The sequence below is a fragment of the Macrotis lagotis genome, chromosome 4, assembly GCF_037893015.1.
Source record: "Macrotis lagotis isolate mMagLag1 chromosome 4, bilby.v1.9.chrom.fasta, whole genome shotgun sequence".
Taxonomy (NCBI): domain Eukaryota; kingdom Metazoa; phylum Chordata; class Mammalia; order Peramelemorphia; family Peramelidae; genus Macrotis; species Macrotis lagotis.
This window is the reverse complement of record NC_133661.1, coordinates 265,429,601-265,443,780: the sequence shown is the minus strand read 5'-3', so window position 1 is coordinate 265,443,780 and position 14,180 is coordinate 265,429,601. Positions and strand designations below refer to the sequence as shown.

General features: G+C 33.4%; 1 protein-coding gene across 1 annotated transcript in view; it reads right to left on the bottom strand.

Moving 5' to 3' along the window:
* Positions 1-14,180, bottom strand: part of SYT16 (synaptotagmin 16) — a 125,149-nt gene that overhangs the window by 60,753 nt on the left and 50,216 nt on the right. Inside the window, exon 2 of the mRNA XM_074235959.1 lies at positions 8,226-8,438. Within this exon, the coding sequence (XP_074092060.1) occupies positions 8,226-8,438 (213 nt within the window). The remainder of the gene's footprint in view (positions 1-8,225; positions 8,439-14,180) is intronic.

Below are 14,180 nucleotides of genomic sequence, written 5' to 3'. Positions count from 1 at the left end.
GTTACAAGTATTATCTTCCCCTGTAGAATGTATATAGTTAAATGTTCTTGACAAGCATTTCTTCCCCATTACATTTATCTTTTTGCACATATCTTGAAGTCTGTATTTGGAAAACAAGTGTTTTTATCAGAAAATTTTGGAAATCCTATACTTCATTGAAAATCCATCTTTTCCCCCTTGAAAGAATATGCTCAGTTTTGCAGGAAAGTTTATTCTTGGTTATAAATCAAGATCCATTGTCCTCTGAAATATCATATTCTAGATCCTCCAATCCTTTAATGTTGAAACTGATAAGTCCTGTGTAATTCTGGAGGTTATCTGTCGATTCTTTCAAGGACTATTTTGTCTTTCTATTCAAGGATATTAGGGCAGTTTTCCATGATAATTTCCTGAAAGATATTTTCTAGGCTTTTATTCATTGAGGTTTTAGGTAGGCCAATAATTTGTAAATTATCTCTCATGGATCTATTTTCCAGGTCATTCATTTTTTCCTAAAAGGTACTTTACATTTTCTTCTATTTTTTTCAGCCTTTTGGTTTTGTTTGATGGAATCATGGTATTTCATAGTCATTAGTTTCCATTTATCTAATTCTAATTTTTATTGTTTTATTTTCTTCAGTTAGCTTTTGAGTTTCCTTTTCCAGTTGGCTAATTTTTGTTTAAATGAGTTACATTACTTTTCTAGTTGATTAATTTTACTTTTTGATAAGTAATATTCTTTTTCAATTGATCATTTTTCCTTTTAACATAATTCTGTTTGACTCTCATTTCTTTTTTCCATTTTTCTTCTCAAGTTTTAAAAATCCTTTTTGAGTTCTTCTGAGATGGCATTTTTATCATCCTAGATAGGGATACTATTTAGATAGAATAGTAACTTTCTATGATTAGCGCTCTCTTTTGCTTTTTGCTCATTTTGATAAATGAGCTCTGCTTCTGGGGTGCAGGGAGTAAAGTCTTAAAATAATTTTGTGCTGGGACCAGTAACTGGTCCCTTCTCTGGCCAAGGTGTTGGTATGCAACCTATGCATTGCCTATGCATCCCATGTATTGTCTATTCAAAGTTTTGCTCCCTCCTTTATGCCCAAGCTTTGCCTACCCAGTCCCTTCTGTTGCCTCAGTGTTCCCAGGAATCAGACTTTGTCTAGGTTTGGTGCCCTCTTTGCTTATCTGCTTTCTAGCTAGTTTGCTGAGCCCAGACCTGAGCTGCACATGGCTAAGAGATTCCTGATGACTTTCCTGTTCTTCCATCTATGGGTTATACTTCCCCTTAATCTCTGAAGAGACAGATCTTTACTGAAGATCTTTGGTAAGACTTGGAGTTGAGAACTTTGTTTCACTTTTTCTGGTGGAATTTGTAGCTTATATTTCAATACTTTGATATATGGATTAGGGATCTCATTAATGTAGTTACTTACTGGCACTCCTCATACTATAAGAGTGCATTCCCACCCACACTTGATTCTATATAAATTTGGTCCATCTCCTCCCATATTTTCTCTGCATTGGTTCTACCCAATATGCTGGGAGTCTTTTTCCAAATCTTTTCATGGTGTGTGAATAACAATGGAACAAAAACTTCTCATTACTTATTCCACGCTCTTAATATGGAACCAAATCACAGTGGGGGTTCTTTTCTGACTATATATGGTATCAGAGGATCATAAATCTAAAGGTGAAAGAAACCATAGAGGTCATCTAGTTTGATACTTCAACCTAAAGAAGCAAAAACAGGCCTAGTGAGGTGAAATGACTTGTCTTGTCATACAGGCAGAAATTATAAAGGAGAATTTGAACTAGGTCATCTGATTCGAGAGCCAGTGTCTAATCCACCATATCTCTCATTATATAATTTGCTTTGTTTTGAGTAATTCATCATTAGTAAAATATAAATGAAAACATAAACCATGCATTTTCCATTGTTTGTGGGTGACAAACAGGATTCAAACTTCTGCAATTCAGGAAGATACAGAATCATCCAGAAACTATTACAGTGTAACTGTGTGCATTTGTATGATGTATGTATACATCTGTGTACACACACACTCACATACACACACATGGATGGAGAAAATTTGGGTCATTAAGAATACTCTAGGGGTGGCTAGGTGGTGCAATGGATAGAGCACCGGCCTTGGAGTCAGGAGTACCTGAGTTCAAATCCGACCTCAGGCACATAATAATTACCTAGTTGTGTGGCCTTGGGCAAGCTACTTAACTCCCTTGCCTTGAAAAATCTAAAAAAAAAAGAATACTCTGTAATTTCCCATATATTATAACCCACTCTTCCCTGATGTTCAGTTCTAGGTCCAGTTCATTGTTCACTCACAGAATTTGTCTTAGATATACATACTAATAAATCAGTTTCACACAGTGAGACAAGAGAGTGTACAGACACTAGCTACAGGGTCAGTTTCATAAAACTGGGTTTTCTGGAATCGGTAATTTTCCTTGTTTTTATAGTAATTTCATCTTCCACCAAATTCCTCCTCTGATACTGTCTCATCTTGAACAAACCCCTTAATGTTCTTAGACCTGGGTTTCCTCAGTTGCAAATTAAAGAAATTGGAATAAATGACATCTGAGGTTCCTCCAAGTTCTAGAATTAAAATACTATAATCTAAATACATATCATAGTCTCAAGAAAAAGCATTCATCATCTATTTGATTTTTCCAGTTTTGTTAGGTCAAACTCTTTTGAGTGAGTATAGGAGATGGTACAGTGTTCCAAAGCTTGATGCAGTAACCACACCATTAGCTTTGATATTCAGACTTAACCACAATTTTTGCAAATTTAATCATTCTATAGTTCTAACCATGCATTTTCTTGGTCTGCTCACCTGTGAATTTTGGTACCTGGGTCACCTTAACTATCTGATTTCACTCCTGCTCTGGAGTTGTTCATCAGTGCTCATGAAAGCCACAAAATTAAGCTGATTTCTGTCATTACAGCTTCACAGCACCAATCTAAATATGCTGTTTCTACCAACTGTTCCATTGTTGGCCCTCTGGAGTCACAGCAAAGCTAATTCTCCGCATAAATGGCAACCCTTAAAAAAAACTTCTGAGACAATAATCAACTACATTCCTTCTCTTCTCTTCTGTCAGCTTAAATTTCCCCATTTTAGTTTTTCAGATCCTTCTTCCTTTGGGTCATAAAAGGCAACACTAAGCCTCATCCTTCTATCTAGACCTTTTAATTCATCCCCTCCTACTTCTGCAATCACTGAGCTCTCAAAGTTATCCTAAGTTTAAATGCTAATGTGAAAAAGGTATATAATAGTAACAGCCATAATAACTATATAGAGTTATTATGAAGATAAAATGAGATATGTGTGAAACACTTTGCAATTCAGCTGAACCCTAGGATTTAAAAGAAGTAAATGGAATGCAATCACCCCCAACTAAACAAAAGGTAAGACCCCTTCCAGTTCTAGATTCATGAATTCTAAATGTAGAAATGGATACCTCCTTGGAAGGAACAAGTTTGAGAAATCTCACAACTACTGAGAGGAAAGTTCCCTTGCTGCCAATTGGATGTTTTCTCATGTTTTAGCTCTGTTGCTCAGTCATCTCATCATCTACACTCTAATTTTAAAAGACAAGAATATATCAATAAAGAGAAGCACAACTGAAAGGCTAGTTTTGGTAAAGATTGTAGAACCGTATGAGTATCCATTCCTAACGATTGATACCAACCTCTGAGTCAAAAGTTCAAAAGTAAAACGGAGAAGATATTATGATCTCATAATTTACTGTCTGATGTTCTAAATTGTAATATTTCTATAGCTCTGAAAAAATGAATTTCTTCAAAATCTACAAGCAGATCATTCAGTATGGTGAACTGTTTCTTAACCAATAAAGAAAATTTTATCCTCTCAATCATTGTTATAGTCTTGATGTGTCAGAAAACTCTGACTCCGTATTATAACAAGAGAAAAATTGTCTGTAAATTCTAGGAAAAATGAAAGTTAGGGCAATTGTCATAAAGCTCAGAATATCAGGTAACTAAACACTTTTCTTGGGCTTCTGGGAAAGAAAACCATTAACTTTAAAATCAAACCAGACACTCATAAGAAATCAACTGCCATTAACTTTCATTAGCTATCATTAGTCTCCCTCAATGAAAAATAAAGAAGGATATGACACAACAGCAGGGGAAGAAGAAAAAGAGAGGAAAGAGGAAAATTGAGAAGAAATCAGAGAGTGGCAAGTAGATAGTAATTCCATTATTATCATTAGTCATTTGCATCTTTGAAGTCTAAGTAACAGTGGTTTTTGTTTAAATTCAACTTGTTTTGACCAATATCAATTCTATTTTAAATGTCTATATCCCACATAGAACTATAAGATAGGTCAGTGTGTTTCTAATGGAAAAATATCAGAGGTTTTTCTCTTCTGCCTTTAAAGTTCAATATTTTATATCTTTGAAAATTAAAAAGATCTACTTTATCTCTTTGCTCAGTTTTTTTTACTTCCTCATTTTCACTCTGATGACAACAAAAAAGAAGGAAAATTATTTGGTAACCCAGACCATGTAGACTAGAAGATGAAATCAGAAAATATTTGAGTTGCCTATTCCTATGTTTAGAGTCTTCTTCTAAATATATTCTTTCCTGAGTATTATTTGGTAGCATCATAGAATAGGTCTTAACCATAATAAAAAGGTTTTTTCCACTCATTTTCTTTGAAGTTTCTCTTATTTTGAAAATCATTATCCCATTTGCTGGGAAAACTAGGATACACCTATCAAGAAGATGACACAATGGTTTGCCCTAATGCACACAGTTGGCAACATTTTTTTCAATTAAAGTTCTACTTCTCCACTTCATTATAGTGTGGAGGTGGCCTAGATATCTTCCATGTTATGTCAAAGAAACCAAGAACCCTAAGACCTAGCAAGGTTTGCCAATTTGGAAAGACTTTGATTATGAACCTGGTGATTGACTGAATGTCTGTTGTTAGCTTGATTAATCAAACTGTGATTGGAGATTAGTTGAAAATCAGTGAATTCTTCAGCAACAGTGAAGACCTGCTACTAAATGATCAAGAAATTATAGTCAACTCTGATGAGGCAAGTACTCACCCCAGTGAAATCCCAAATCACTCTAGGATGCAACATTTATTAAGTATTAACTCTGAAAAAAGCTTTGACCAAAGTGTGACCTAGACTTAACAAACAAAGGGGAAGAAACAACATTCAATTATTACTCTTAACTATTCAAAGAAGCTCCACATGAATATGAATTATATCGTTTTTCAACTTTGCATCTCTAACCTAACATGGTACCTTGAACACATTGAACCTTTAAATGTTTGTTGCATTACTAATTCTAATTTATATTATCTACCAGACTCCTCTATCAGAGGTTAGCGAACAAGAACAGTTTTCTTGGAACATCAATCATTAGGAAAGCTGGCCTTGAAAGAATTATGATTCATTTTAAGAGGATTCACTTCATTTTATAATGGACAGATGAGTTTAATGTAGAATCCTCCTGTCATGGATATAGCAGAAGAAGTTAGAGAATAAAGAAGAAAAATAAAGAAATCTTCCAAAAATCAAAAATACTTGACAATTAAATTACTCTGAATGATTAATTGACTCAAGACTACAGATGTATGAGGCAAGATAACTGAGATTAGATGGCCTTGAGTTCCCTTCCAACTCTTTAATTCCAGTCTTCATATTTTAATTTTTAGTTATTTAAGATTATAAGAGAAAAGTCTTTAAAATGCCACAGACAGCTCATAAGCAATAAAAAAATAAATTAGTACTTCTGCAAAAGAAAAACAGCATTCCTTATTCTCCATTTCTGTCTCTCTTTGTACATATGTGTACAAATTTATGTGTGCACATTTACATAAGATTCTATATAAAATATGCAATTACATATGTACTCTATGTGTATCATATATGTATATATGTAGTGTTCCAAAAGTTTTAGTGCCATTTTAAGTACTAAATTACACTGAGACTTTTGGAACATTGTATATGTATATGAGTGTACGTTGTATATGTATGTACATTATATTTCACATGTATGTGTATGTCCATTATATTTCAGTAAATTTAGATTATTTTCTTAAAATCAAAGAATCTCAGCATTAGAAGAGAAGTTAGAGAAAATACAGCCCAATCCACTGTAGAAGAACATACAGAGTAATTTTATTGGTAGTTAATTGCCAATTGATCATGAAGTCAATCCTATGAATGGCCCTTGGGCTTTCAACTTAAGTGTAATGGGAAGATCCAGTTCCAAAACAATTTAATTTAAAGAACTTTGAACTCAATCTTGATAAGAAAAAAAAGAAGGGGAAGCTAGGTGGTGCAGTGAATAGAGCACTGGCCCTGGAGTCAGGAGGAGCTGTGTTCAAATCCTGTCTCTTACATTTAATAATTACCTAGCTGTGAGACCTTGGACAAGTCACTTAATCCCATTGCCTTGCAAAAAAAAAGAAGAAAAAAGAAAAAACAGCGACACATTTTTAAGACAAGTATAGAATGTTTATATAAATACCTGACATTTTATTAAATAAAAATCTATCTTTTACCACTAATATTCTACTTTTTTTGTTTTTGCAAGGCAGTAGGGTTAAGTGACTTGCCCAAGGTCACACAGCTATACAATTATTAAGTGTCTGAGGTCAGCTTTGACCTCAGGCCCTATTGACTCCAGGGTCAGTGCTCTATCCACTATGCCACCTAGCTGCCCATTAGTATTCTACTGATTATATCTGACTGTGAATCATGAAGTACCACAATTCCCAAGGAATCAAAATTGCAGGTCACCCAAGGAGCAAAGGAAAGACAGGGAGTCACATGAATAGACTGAAGCATATTACAAGCAAAATCTTACACACAGGAATGCATAGTATAAAAGATACCATCCAAGAGGTGAATTCCAGGAAAAGGCCTAATAGGAGTAGGGGAAATAATAGGTAGTGAACTGATGTATAGTTCTAGGAGCCATATAACATTAATATACTTAGAAGGCACATTGGCTGCCCTGTGAACTCCCCATTGAAGGGAGGATATGAATGAGATTCCTAGGCTAAGAATGTAGATCATTTGCACCATTAGAGGCAGGACTCATATTGATTAAATCTCAGATCCATGGAAATCTGTTTTGGTGGTTATGTCTTTCAAAGTTCTTCATAGCTACATGGCAGACCTAGACCACAACTCCTCAAAGGAATTTAGTGAAGATCCTCCAACCCTCTCCCTGATATCTTATTCAAAAATTGTTGTTCTCAATACACACAAAGCTAATATTGTCTCATTGATCCTCTTTTCTATTTTGCTAATATATGTTTTAAGAGATATAATTTTTCTTCTGAGAACAGCTTTAGATATATTTTTTGGTGACATTCAAAATGTAGAAAAAAATATTGAAATTCCCCTCCACTATTGTGCTATTGTCTATATCTTCTTGTAGTACAGTTAATTTATTCTTATGAATTTAGATATAAGGGATTTTGGAACATATGAGCTTAAAAATAGATATTGGGTTATTTTGTATAATTCCTTCCAACATAATGCTGCTTCTTTGTACATCTTTTTTTTTATGTTATGTATACCTGTTTCCATTTTGTTGGATATCATGACTACAACTCCTGCCTTTGCTTTGGAGATACTTATATCAGTTCTCTAACTTAGTTTAAAAATTTTTCCAGCCCCCTCATTTGTTATTCTATGTATATCTTTGTTTTTTTTAAAGTGTGTTTTTGTCATCCATAGTATGTTTTTTTTAGTTTGTTGTTTTGTTTTGTTTTTTTGCAAGGCAATGGGGTTAAGTGACTTGCCTAAGGCCACACAGCTAGGTAATTATTAAGTGTCTGAGGCTGGATTTGAACTCAGTTAACTCCTGACTCCAGGGCCGGTGCTCAATCCACTGTGCCACCTAGCCACCTAGTATAGTTGTGTTTTCTTATCCAATATGTCACTAGTTTTATTATTTAGTCCATTTTCATTTAAAATTATGAGAGGTTCATATTTTACTCGGTTACTAATATTAATTTTTTTCTACAAATTAGGATTTTTTTCTCTTTCTCTGTAATTCTGTGTCTCCTCTTTTTCTCCCTCTCTCCCTTTGTAATTATGTTTCCTCAGGTATTTTAATGCAATCTATTTTAATGCAACTTTATGGTTTTGCATTGTCTCAGAAGTCAATAATAATTTAGGCCATCCTTTGCTATAGGCAAAGTCAAAGTTAATGCAAAATTACCTTCACATTCAGATGCTTCTATACTATTTTCTTCATGGCTGGATAGTAAACGGTTGAATTTTGGCTTCCTCTCTGAACTTGCTTGCAATCCTTTTTCAGATACTCCCGAACGGAAACTCTGTGAGCGGGATAAAGAGATCTCAAACTGTTTGATCATCTCCTCATCACTATCAGAAGATGTGGACAGCTCTTCATCTTCTCCATAACTGTTAGCTGGGAGAAAGGAAATAAGGAAGAAAAAAAGCTTATGAAAACCAATATCTAAGTATTCCAGATAATCCTGTATATAGTTTAGGAAACGAGCAGAAGTTTTAAATATATAGATGCTATATTTGAATTGAAGCTTTTGGAAGCTTTTACTCCTTTTCATAAACTCCAAACAAATCAAGAATGGGATCAGAGAAGTAGAGATTTAGATCTACAAGGGTACAGAGAGCCCACCTAACCATTGCTTTTCATTTTATGGGTGAAAAAATACTGTTGCCAAGAGAATTTCCCAAAACTATATAGGCAGCAAATGGAAAATCTAGGATTTAAAACAAGATTTTCTGACACAACATCTAGCTCTTTCCTTACCATTCCCTGCTTTCCCATCTTCCTAAAGTTTGTTCACTCCTTTCTTTACATGTTGAGATTCCTTATCTTTTCCCTTCTCCATCTTTATCTGTTAAAATGCCATACATTCTTCAAGATTCAATTCAACTACAAACACCTCCATGAAACCTCAAATGTCCCATTTGGAAATTTTCTCTGTCTCTCTCACTCCCATAACACACTTATTTTATTGTGTAGTATATTTAAACATAGAGATATAAAGTCTATCTATAAATACACACACATAATTATGTTAGCTATATACCATCATCCCTCCTAGACAAAGTACAAAACATTTTCAAGGGCACAAAGCATTTTGCACCTTATATATACATCAATAAATCAAGGACTTTCTTCCACTTAGCTTGTCTTTCCTTTAGTAGATAAGTCTTAGAGAGAGAGTAAACAGTTTGCCCATGGTTATATAGGCTGCAAATTTGAGAAACAGGGTTTTAACAAAAAGTCTCCCTGACTTCAAATCTAGCATGCCACATTGCCTTTCTTAAACAAAATATATGTTTAGTAAATATTTATTGAGTTTAATATTTTTGTATTTCCTCATTGCCTAACCCACTACTTTATGTTTAGCAAATAATAAATATCAGTGGTTGTTGAAACAACTAGGTTGAATCAACTGGGTTGAATTGTTTTTTTTCATGCATTTGTAAAAACATGAATTTGTTTAAAAATCCTTGAACTCATATTAAATTGTAAATATATGGACTGAGAGATAGCTTGAGGAAGAACTGAATTCAAATTCAGTTTGAGGCACTTAGTACCTCTATGATCTTAGGAAAGTCATTTGATTTCTTTTTAACTTCAGTTTCCTCAACTGAAAAATTAGGATAATAATAGCACTTCCTCACTGGAGAACAATTTGTTTAACAATAATAATAATAATAAATCATTAAAAGGCTTATGAACTCTGATCAATGTAATGACCAACTGTGATTCTGGAAGTCTGATGGTAAAGCATGATGTGACCTCTTAATAGAGCAATGAACTCAGATTGTAGAATGAAATAGATTTTTTTGAATATAGTCAATTGGGAGTATGTTTTGCTTGATTATAAACATTTGGAACATGATTATGTTTTACTTTTTCCTCCCCTGGAGAGGGGTAAAAGAAAGAAAATTGACTATTATTCATTTAAAAACATTAATTTTTAAAAGAAAAATAAAATGCAATCCACTTTAAAAAAAATTTAAAAGAGCTGGAAGGAACCTCTGGAGTCATCAACTCATACTTTTATTCTATAGTTGAGGAAATTGAATTCCAGAGAGATTAAATGGCATGCCTAAGATAGAACAAGTATATGAAAACAGTAAGAAACTTTATAAAAGAAAAAAATTTTTTAAAAATTGGATTTACTTACAAAAATAAAGGACAGAACTGGAAGGGAACTTTTATTGTTAATAGATAAAGAAATTGGGTTCCAGGGAGATTAAATGGCAACCCCAAAATTACATTGGTATGTGAGGTGATAGAAAATTCTTACATCCAATACAGGAGTGGAAACTGAATATTTTATTTTCAGTAGTAATAATAGTAGTAGTAGCAATAGCAGCAGCACTAGTAGTAATAGCAGTAATAAAGCAGTAGTAGGAGTAGGAGTAGCAGTAGTAACAGTAGCAGCAGCAGCAGCAGTAGTAGTAATAGCTAATACATAGTATTTACTATTTATCTGGCATTATGTTAAGGACTTTAATTTTATTATTTAATTTGATCTTCACAATAATTCTAAGGTATAGATGCTATTATTAGCCTCATTTAATACAAGGGAAAAGAGGCCAAGAGAGGTTAAGTGAGTTGTACAGTGCTCCACAGCTAATAAGTGTCTGAAGCTAGATTTGAATTTGGTCTTCCTGATTCTAGGTTGGGTGCTCTATCCACTGTACTAACCTAGCTGCCCCAGGTATGATAAAATATAATAAAATAATCATAACCCTTTTATAAAGTCATTCTTAGTTTGGTTATTCTCCCACTTAGCCAACCAAAAGCTTTTGGATAGTTTTAAAAGCCTATGTGCACCACCTACTTTTTCTCCAATTACTTATATCAGAGGAGGCAACACCTCTCCTCTTTGAGAACCAGAATCTGCTTTCCTGGAACAGTTATCCACTAGTGGCTTTATTCCTGGAGAACTAAAGAAGTCAGTCCAGTTTATTTTAATTAAATAATCACATCTTCTCTTCCAATACACTACCAACTAGAATTATGGAATGTGACTAATTTCCAAAAAAAAAAAAAAAGCTAAGACTGCATACACATATAACATTGGAGGCTCCACAATATGCTAGAAAGCATGTATAAAACTGCCTACTAATTAGAAACTTTTCCGTTTTCATAACTCCTCACTTCAAAGGGCTTATTACTCTTTCCTTTCATAAGTCTTCAGCTCAATATTTAAGTACTACTTCATTTGCAAAAAATTTGGAATGATATCTAACAAAACAGTATTTTGCAATCTCTAATAACATATAAATGATTATTAGCCCCTCCCCTTATCTTCTTAGGTTTACTTGTTAATCCATATGAATCTCTAATTAGTGGAATTTCAGGTCACCATAAAGAAAATCATCATTGATATATAGTAGAGTAGCTATCCACAAACCAGATTAAAATATAATTAGTAATGTTTAACTAAATACATATACAGTACCTCAGATATTATAAAATTATGGTTTTCTAAGTCCACGGGCATCCCTATTTGAATTTTACACCACCAGTATTTAGGATTGAGTATCATCACTGGAGTCCCAAAAAGCTGATCAAATCCCTGACTCTGACACATACTAGCATTCTGATACTGAGCAAATCACTTGAACACTTAAACAGATTCAGAGAGCAAACAGCTCTCTGCAACTATAGGGTAGTTGTTGACAATATGTCAACTATATGTCCACATGACAGAATTTGTCAAATCTCTTACTGAAATCCAGGTACACTGTTTTCACAGAATTCTTCTTATCCTGTCAGATTGAAAATGATGAAAATGACAATAATGATGATTATATGAATATAATCAGCAAAGCTGAACCTTAATGCCAAGCTGTCTTCCCTTCCCAAGGCATTCTTCTAATAATTCTAAAAATTTCTAGGAATCAAATTCAATTTCACCAGCCTATAGTCTTAATAATCTATCTTCCTCCTTTTTTCTCAAAATCAAGACAATATTTACCAGTTTCTCTGGAGAATCCTCTTCAGAATTTTTCAAGAATCAAAATTATGCCAGTCATTAAATAGACCAGATATACTATATTACATTTTTTCTGATTATAACACTAAACTGCTCACATTGCTTAGCCTTCCAAGTCTCTAAATCGCATTAGACATTTGTCAACTCAAGTACCATGAATGTTTACTGTCTTTAACTTAAAGATATTAAGGGAATAGTACTCAAGAAACTTAGAAACTATGGAGAGCAACAAGATTCAAATGTGGCTTCCTTGGAAAATGAGTTACAAGGATAAGCCTCAGTATTACTGAATACTTTCCTAGTCAAATATATATTTTCTTTAGTACCAACAATATACTAAATGCCCATATTAGGAGTCATATTTAGTCATTTTAGTGCCCAGGACAAACCACACAAAATGAGCTTGAGAAAAGCAACATAAAATATATCACCTTTATAATACATGAAGCCGCTAGACAGCTCAGACAGTAGTATACTAAAACTGGAGCCAGAAAGCCTTGAATTCAAATTCTGCATCAGATAATTTATTTAAATTTCTTGGTTTTGAATCTAGTTCTCTGGATTTAGACTTAAAAGAACTAGGCATGAATCTTACCTTGGTTTTTTTAAATACTTCTGTGATCCTGGGTAAATCACTTAACTCCTCTTGGCACTGAGTTTACTGATTTCTAAAATTAAGAGGTTGGATTTCAGTATAATCTCTAAGCTCCCACCCTGCTCTAAATCCTGTGATTCTATTATTGCTAAAATCATATAATTCTTGAAATCTAATCTTTTCAATATAATCACCTTTTTGCTATATAATGGAAATATTGACTTTGTGAATTAACATCATCTTCTCCTTAAAGATTTATGATTCACTATCAAAGAACATAAGGCAGCGTTAGGGAGTCACCACTTCCCTTTTGGGTCAGAATCCCTGAGGGTCTCCATTTCCCAGATGGATTTTTTTTTACTATGAAAATAGATCATTCTTTGCTTCATTTCTTTCTTATATCACTGGATATTGCCTCAGTCAAATTGAGGCCTATTAAAGACCTTTGTCTAAAAAGGTCAATGTCTTGCACCACCACCACTACCAGGATAATTTTCAGTCATTTTAATTCATATCTAACCACTGGATCCACCTGGCTCAGCTCCTGAGTAGTAGATGAGGCTGATGACTTTGCCCAGCATCCCCTCCCTAAATCCAATTCACTTACATATCATGGCATCATAACCCTGAAGTCATGTTCCTCTTCAAGAGAGAAAACTGTGAAATAGGGATAGCAAATTGCTTATAACTGCCATAGAAAATCCTAAATTATAAAGAAAAATTAAATAATTACAAATCATGTTTAGTTGACTAATCATTATTTAAAAGCCATGCTCTTTGCTCTTAACCTCAAACTTATATATACTCATATCTCCAAAATCTAAAGAACTTTGTACATCTAAAGAATACAAGTCATCCCCCAATCGATAAATGGTCAAAGAATATGAACAGGCAGTTTTCCAAAGAAGAAATCAAAATAATCCACAGTCTTATAAAAATGTTCTAAATAATTATTGATTAGAGAAATGCAGATTAAAACAACCTTGAGATATCATCTTATACCTATCAGATTGGCTAAAATGATTAGAGGGGAAATCAAGATATGTTGGGGGAGATATGAAAAAAAATGAGGGAATTGTGAAATGCTCTAACCATTTTGAAGAGCAATCTAAAATATGTCCAAAGAGTTATTAAACTGTCTATATACCCTTTAATCCAGCAATACCTCAACTTGTTCTGTTTCCCAAGAAGATTAAAAAAAGAAAAAACTTATATGTTCTAAAATATTTATAGCAGCTCTCTTTATGGAAATAAAAAAAACAGAAATCATGGGGATGCACCTCAACTGGGAAATAACTGAACAAATTGTGGTAAATTATAGTGATGAAATACTAGCATGCCATAAATGATGAGCTCATAATTAAGAGGGGAATGAGAAGAACCAAAAGAACATCATATTATTGTTCTTTTGAATATTGTTTTAAGAATAACTTAGAGTGACTAAGTCATTTGACTATTATAAATACCCAAATTAAGTATAAAGAACATATTAGAGAATACACTAGCTACAGAAAGAACTAATAAATAGAAGTTATGTATTGAATAGTTTTATACATATGTGTGTCTC